The following is a 7,987-nucleotide window of genomic DNA, read 5'->3' as shown; positions in this document are numbered from 1 at the left end:
ATGCTTCGGACTCCCGAGCCGCGGCCCGGGGAGGCGGGGGCAGCTAGCTGCAGCCCCCGGGCCGTGCCGCCCACCCAGTCCAAGCCGCTCACCTCCTTCCTCATCCAGGATATCCTGCGGGAAGGCGCTGATCGGCGCGCAGGTCACGCGGGCAGCCCGCAGCCCCCGCGCCAGCCTGACCGGAGGCGAGACCCTGAGCCGGAGCCCGAGGGAGGAAGAGGAGGCGCCGGGGCTCCGGAGGACCAGCCGAGAGCCCGGCCCCGCGCTGCGCGCGGGGAGGCAGAGCAGCCGGCGGAGACCGAGCCAGGTATGCCGGCGAGGTTGGGGAGGCCGGGCTGGGCCGGGGTGGGTCCTTTCGGAAGGGAGGGCCGGTCTGCTGGCCGAACGGGCGTGAGGGCGGGTGCTGGGTGGACCTCCGGAGCTCCGGCTGCAGGGATGCGGGGCCCCGCGGCGACGGGCGAAGGGACCTCACGGCCTCCGCCACGGGCGCGCCTCGGAGATTAACCGTGACCCCAGCGTCAGGGCGGCGCAGGATTTAGACTGGGCTTGACTCGCCCGGCAAGGTGCTCTGCGCAGCGGGTTCTCCGCGCCCCGGGGTCAAAAGGCGAGCGCGCACGAAGCTCCCACCGTGGTCCAGTGTCCCAGAAGGAAACCCCCACATCGCTCCCAGCCACAGTGCGACCCTTGATCGGCGCCAGCCCCATATTACTTCTGGGCAGTTACGACAATTAACATATAACGAGTTATTGATAATAGCGTATTAATATTAATAAATCAGGGTTTGACCAACAAAGATGCCCTTCGCTTCCCAGTCCCACGGGCAATAAACAGTAAGTCTAGGAGCCCCTCTGGTCTTCAGGAGTTATAACGTCGGAACGCTTAGAGTAGACTTACTTTCTTTCCCATCAGTTTTTTTTTTTAAAACTGAGGTAAAATTGATACATAAGATTATATTAGTTTCAGGTTTACAACACAATAATTTGATATGTGTACACACTACAAAGTGATCACCACGATAAGTCTAGGTACCAGCCGTCACCATACAATACACACCCTTCTTATGAGGCATCCTAACGGCTGGTTGAGAAAAAAAAGGGGGGATTAAAGCCAGAGAATGAACTTTCCTACCACACAAGCCCTCTCTTGCCACCCGGATGTTAACATCGGGTGCCTTTGGGGCCCGCTTTACCGGGTATCTTATTTCTCAGAGTTTTTCCTGCCTCCCTGCTCCCGCTTCCCCTCAAGACATATGCAGAATCCCTATTTCATTCTACTGGATGATACGGCAGGAAGTTCTAGCACTAACTGCTCCTACTTTGGGGACTTGATGACTAGTAGAAAACTAACACGTAATCTACATATGCACTCACTCCCCACTCAGAGAGTTCCTTAGTCCTGTGAAAAAAGTGCAATGTGTCTAAACCGACAGTGGGCTGTTTGTTCACTCACCAGAAGAGATAAGGGTGGATTGAATTCTGTACTCTTCCGTGCTAACATGTAGCGTTTTCCTTCCCATCCCTGCTTCTCCCCTCTCATTTCCAGATAGGCACTTTGAGACTTATCTGTTGGACTGGGAAAACACTCGGGACGCCTCACCGAGCCTGCCCCCAGCCCCTAAGCAGCCACAGAAGCGCTCCCGGGTCGCCTTCTCGCACAATCAGGTCGTTGAGTTGGAGAGGAAGTTCAGTCACCAGAAGTATCTGTCAGCTCCCGAAAGGGCTCACCTGGCCAAGAACCTCAAGCTCACGGAGACCCAAGTGAAAATATGGTTCCAGAACAGACGCTATAAGACCAAGCGGAAGCAGCTCACCTCAGACCTGGGAGACCTGGAGAAGCATCCTTCCTTGCCAGCTCTGAAAGAGGAGGGCTTCTCGCGGGGCTCCCTCATCTCCATGCATAACGCCTACCCTTACTACCCCTACCTTTACTGCTTGGCAGGCTGGAGCCCAGCTTTCTGGTAACGCCTCCGACAACCACGAGGGATCAAGAACCGCCTTCCCCAGGTGGCCCCTCTGGAAGGCAAAAGGGCCCGGGGTCAGGGAGCAGCAAGAGGTACGAGACCAAAACTGTTGGAGGTTTGCATGGAAATCCCAGATTCTTCACTAGTGGGCCAACGAAAGATCTGGGACACGGAATGATTTAGTATCCAAATACTTCCCCCAACACAGAACGTAGGTCATTTTTGCTTTTTAGAGACCTGCTTGAAGTAGAGAGGGATAAAGCCAAGTGCTGTTTCTAGCACTTTGGGTGATTTTGTAGGAGGTGTCCACATCACTTCCGAGGATTCTGTTTCCTCCAGCTCCACCCTCTTGTGTAACTGACCATCCACTCTGACAGAGCACACCCGAAGGGGGAGGGGGGCTGGGAAGGACGGCTAATAAGAGGATGTCACCTACTGAATTAAACCGAAGGTCAGAAGCCTCTCGTTGACCTTGGACTATGACCAAGGTTTCTCTCTGTCCCTGGAAGAGAGAGGGACATGGAGAATCCCATAGAGAAGCCTGTCGTGCTCAGCGCAGGTTGGCACGGGATACGGAGGTGGGTAGGAAGAGATGAAAATAGAAGCTTTTTATTATTCCTTTTTAAATAATACGCCGACTTAAGTATTTACAGGGTGGCCCAAGCAGAACAAGAAGCACTCACTGTGGTCTTAAGACAAGCTGTATAAACAGAACTCTACTGTAGGAGGTGGGCCCAGGCCAGAAGAATCTCTGCGTGTCCAAGACAGCGGTCTAAGGGGGAGTCTCCGCAATGCTGCTGGGGGGCATTGCATTTTTTTTTTTTAAATCAGGAAAAGGTAAAAGATTCTCTTCTGACCTTTTTGCTCTGGGTCTGAGAATTCAGAATGAGACGGCTCCTGGAGTTTTCAGGCTGTAATTCATACTACACCATGACAGATCACGTAATTCCTTAAGCTCCTTCCTTTCCCCTTTCTTTTATTTTTTGTTCCCTTTCCACAAGTCACCCACTGAAGTTCTTCTTTTAGTCTGATTGCACCTAACATACACCTTCCTTATTTAGCCTGAGATCTGGTCTTTTTTTTTTTCCCCCCCCCAAAGTTTTATCTCTCCTGGGTTTAAAAAAAGTAGGGGGTGAGCAGATTCTGAATTGGCTAAAAGACATGCATTATTTAAAAAAACTAGCAATTCTTATGTCTTTCCTTTAAAAATATACAGCATTAAATCCCAAATCCTATTTAAAGACTTGACAGCTCCAGAAGGTCACTGCTGCTTTTATAGGACTTTCTGGTGGCTCTGTTGTTACAGCTCAAAGTCTGAGAACCCTTTGGGATCCCTGCAGGCAGAGGAGGTAAGAGGTATGGAGTTTCACACTCAAGGATGAATACAGCGCAGAGTGAAGGGTCAGGCGCCCGTAGAGCTGTCTAGTGGACATTGAAGGCTCAGGGGTGGAGCGTGGAGAATAGGGGCCTGGACCTTAGAAAGCCCCACCCCCTAAGCAAGCTGACCGGGCTGATGGTACTTTGCAGGAAGGAGCTAAGAAAAAAGAAACAGTTTTCCAAACACATTATTGCGGCTTCCATCACCAAACGATGAAACTGTCCAAATGCTTCAGGAGCTGTGTTTAGTGCTTATAAAAAAAAAAAAGCGTCCCCCCCCTGGCAAATGAGTCATCTGGTGACTTCAGAGAGAATGAGAAGAGGGCACAGGAGAAGTTTGGCCACCCTTCTGTTTTTATCCTATAATCTCAGGTGACCTGGGAGAGGGGAGACATTGGAATGAAAAAAAGCCAGTTGCTAATGAGGTACCCTGAGGCCTGGAAATCTCTTGATCCCACTACTTAATTCTGTTCAATGAGAAACCTTTCAATTTCCTCCTATTAAAAAGGTCCAATTTACTGTTGGTGGCAAAACTGCCAAAGTTGATAGAAAGTTGGCTCGTTTCATCCCATTTTCTATGGTTTGAGCTCCACATTGAAATACTGTCAGATGCCACGTGTTGCCCACACAGAAAGGGGAGCACGGAAGGCAGTGCAGCCTAAATTGCTTTTCTGCCTCTCACACGTCTTTTAAGATAAATGTTCAGTGCTCGCTCTCTGGTCAGTACCCTTCCTCTCCCTCCCTCTGCGTTGAATTCTTTCAACCCCCAAACCTGCAAGTATTAAACATTTTACTGTGATGTATATTGTGTTGCAGAAAGAAAAAAATAAGTCTTTGTTTAGAATTCTTTGGTTTGGTGAATCCATCTTGCTTTTCCCCCATTGGAACTAGTCACTCACCCATATCCAAGCTGGTAGAACAACCTTTGAAGAGCTAGTATATCCGTATCTGATAGGTAAACTGGAGGGTACCCCACCCCGCCAGACCACTTCACCCAGACAACCTGTATCTATCCTGTTTAATAAATCGGTTTGGGTTCTCCACGTGCATAACAAACTCTGCTCCAATCTGTAACACACAAACCTGTGAGTTGAAGTTTAGTAAAGTACACCGACCAAACTTTATATTTCTATGCATTTTTTGCAACACCTGAGTATTTTTCAAATAAAGTACTGTGTCATTTTTAGACATATCTGTGTGTGATTTTCTGCTTCCTACAGACTGAATGCTATTGAGTTTCTGTGTTTCTGATTACCCTGTTCTCCCACTCTTCGCCTGCCGGACTAAGCTATGGAGACTGAATAATCAAAAGCAGTAGCTTAGTGGATAGCAGAGGATGGTCATTCTTTTTTTTTTTTTTTTTTTTGTGGTACGCGGGCCTCTCACTGTTGTGGTCTCTCCCGTTGCGGAGCACAGGCTCCGGACGCGCAGGCTCAGCGGCCATGGCTCCCGTGCCCAGCCGCTCCGCGGCATGTGGGTTCTTCCCGGACCGGGGCACGAACCCATGTCCCCTGCATCGGCAGGCGGACTCCCAACCACTGTGCCACCAGGGAAGCCCTGGTCATTCTTTTATAAATCCTCTGGCCTCCGTTACTGGTTAATCACATGGAGTGGAAAGAAATGTTTGTGTCATTTTAATAATCACCTGCTTTAGCCCAGGGATACCTTTGGTTTAGAGAATGTCAGGTATTTACTTAAATTTCTTGAAGACCCTGAAGGGAACATGGGGACCACAGCAACACTTCTTTTAAAATTCCCCTTCCTGCACCCAGTAGCCCCTCACACGACGACTGCTTCCCTGGCTCCTGCATCTCCCTGAAAATGTCACCTTCATTCAGGGCACATGGACCTCTGGCAAGCAACACCTTGGAATTGGAATTGCAAGCACTGAAAATAGGTTTAAAATAAAATATATCAATAACACATCCTTCATCCACCTGCACTTAAACCTTCATTCAATCCCACAAGCAGAGTGTCTCATGCACCTGATTACCTGAGAGAATTGATGGTTTTCTTTCCTCCCACCTCCTTCCAGGAAATAGAAGCTTAAAGGGTAAGGTGCTTACTGTAGGTAAAACATATCATAATTTTCAAAGTTTGCTCTAATCCTTTAAGTACATTGTACACACAGGTGGGGCCTCTCGTTGCATGTTCACATCACGAGATTTAACTCTTTGCATAAATCTACAGTCATCCTCCCCTCCCCTGGAAGGCTCTCAAATTACAAAAGCTCTTGCAGTAAATTAACAGATGTGGATTATTTTCTTTAACCATTAAAAGTAATCCAGGAAATTGAACAAAAATCTCCCATCTCTAAAGAAAGCCCCCTGCCTCCTCTTCCTTGTCACTTTTCCAACTTTCCTTGAATGTCTCTGCTAATCTCATACCTGTCTTCTTCCAGCATCTCGCCTTAGCGAGTCTGTGGGATTCAGAATTCCTTTTCAATCTGTCTCTCAGGTTACTTCAGGTGCAAATTTCTAGAGTCACCGCAGCTTTGTCACTGGAGGTCTCACTGGTCCTCCCCAGGCCTCCTTAGGAAGGCCATAGCTGCCAGAAGGGGAAATAAATGTCAAAGATGTGCACCTGATAAAAGTTTTCCTTTTAACTACAAAGCAAGTCGTTTTCCTGGGGTGATGTTAATACCCTGTGTCTTAAAGCTGACCTCTGAGGGACCAGTGGCTGTGAAGAGAAAGTCACTTAGCTTGGGTGCCCTGTGAGGGAAAGTTGCACACAGAAGGTTTGTTGAGGTGAGCTCAGGAAACACACCCAAGAGGAAGTGAGGACAGCACAGTTGAAGAGCAGGAGAAGCTGATTCCTAAGGCAGGTGTGACTGAGTCCTCACCTGATACTTTAAGAAGCCCTGAAGCCGATGTGTCCCAGATCGAGGAAAGGACGGGTACTTGTATCCCAGCATCGGCCACCTCCTGAAAGAGGCAGTAACCTTGGACGATGCATTCCTTTCTGGCCACCAAGGGACAAGCTATAAGTCATTACCGTCAACATTCCCAGCAGCTGCGGGGCTGCGTCTCCCCGGTATGGGGCCTGGGTGGAGCACCACGGAATTCACTGTAAGACATCAGACCCCGGCCATGCTCAGTCTCAGGGCCACGGTCACCACCATTCCTTGTAATGAGGAAATCTGAGTCAAAAGGGTCAGACTAGGCTTAGGGTACCAGGCTCTCCGCAGAAACACCCAGACTCTGCTCTGCCCGCAGCCATCACCAATGTGTCACCAGGGCTTGTTTGTCAAAGCCAAGAGTTATTTACTGCCCAAGAAAAGGGGCAGGAATGATAGTCCTGGAACATAAAGAACTCCGAGTTTAGCCATAGACTTGGCCTTCGTGCAAACTTTCCCAGACTAGCGCGTCAAAAGTCAGCAAGGGAAGGCAGAACCTCAGTCTCTGTGGTGTGTCCTCCTCTGACCTCTACAAAGGCTCCAGACATGGCTGGACTTATTTCCTGAACTTGCTCTGGGCCTGATATGGGGTTTAGGAGAGATCTAGAATGGAAATTTAGGATGGGTCCTCTGTGCAGCCTCTTCTAACTGGACAGTCTCCTCCTGTTTTCAGCCGATCCAGTGATGGGCACAACCCTCAACAGGGAGGTGATGGGGCAGAAAGGAAGGGGTGACACCCAGAGGAAAGCCCCGTTTTCTCCTTGGAATGACTGAAGGATACTCAAAGATTGTTTTTTTGTGGTACGCGGGCCTCTCACTGTTGTGGCGTCTCCCGCTGCGGAGCACAGTCTCCGGACACTCAGGCTCAGCGGCCATGGCTCACGGGCCCAGCCGCTCCGCGGCATGTGGGATCTTCCCGGACCGGGGCACGAACCCGTGTCCCCTGCATCGGCAGGCCGTCTCCCAACCACTGCGCCACCAGGGAAGCCCTCAAAGATTGTTTTTAAGCCTAGAAATCCATGGCGGTATGTGGGAGAAAATGCTGACTTTGCTCTCTTGAAGGTGGAATTCCAGCAGCAGTTTTTTTAAATAATTTTTTGAAATTAAACTTTATTTCTTTTTTACCCACACCACGTGGCATGCTGGATCGTAGTTCCCTGACCAGGGATCGAACCCGTGCCCCATGCAGTGGAAGCGCAGAGTTTTAACCACTGCACCGCCAGGGAAGTCCCTCCAGCAGCATTTGATCTCAAATACCAGGTGGCCCCACAGGCTCCACTGCATTTGCAGGATGCTCTTCGGTCCCGTGGTCATCAGTATCGGCTGCACATTAGAAAATCCTGGGAGACTTTACCAAAACATGGGAGCTCCAGCCCTGCTTAACATCGGTTGCACTATAATCTCTGGAAAATGGCTCAGGCATTAGTATTTTTTTAAATATAATGTCCAACACTACAAACCACTTGCTTCGCCCCTTTTCAACTGGTTTTCTTCCTCAGCCTTACAGATGCCAGGACAAGAGAGAGCTACCTGGAGAAGCCTACCGGGAAGGGAGGAGTTAGGGGTAGGTTTGGGTTGGTTTTGTTCGTTTTGTTTTGTTTTGCTCGCTTATTATTTTTACAGAGAACAGATGTTCAGCTTTTCTTACTTTCTTCTCCAGCCTCCTCCTCTTGGAATTTCTGACATCATCAAAAGGCCCTGTGTAATTCTGGAAAGCCCAGCTTATTCCAGTTAATCCCTCGCTCGAAACTGAA

General features: G+C 49.5%; 1 protein-coding gene across 2 annotated transcripts; it reads left to right on the top strand.

Moving 5' to 3' along the window:
• NKX3-1 (NK3 homeobox 1) lies at nucleotides 1-1,961 on the top strand. Of its 2 annotated transcripts, XM_060013570.1 has the most exons (3): nucleotides 1-33; nucleotides 280-307; nucleotides 1,543-1,961. In XM_060013570.1, exons 1-3 carry the CDS (start codon nucleotides 1-3, stop codon nucleotides 1,959-1,961), a joined length of 480 nt encoding a protein of 159 aa, XP_059869553.1. The 2 variants fall into 2 exon arrangements, with proteins under 2 accessions (XP_059869553.1, XP_059869552.1); XM_060013569.1 differs by having other exon boundaries at nucleotides 1-307.
• The last annotated feature ends 6,026 nt before the right edge of the window (nucleotides 1,962-7,987 follow it).

This window comes from Delphinus delphis, chromosome 6, assembly GCF_949987515.2.
Source record: "Delphinus delphis chromosome 6, mDelDel1.2, whole genome shotgun sequence".
NCBI lineage: Eukaryota > Metazoa > Chordata > Mammalia > Artiodactyla > Delphinidae > Delphinus > Delphinus delphis.
Note: the sequence above shows the minus strand (reverse complement) of the source record. Positions and strands in the feature narration are given on the sequence as shown.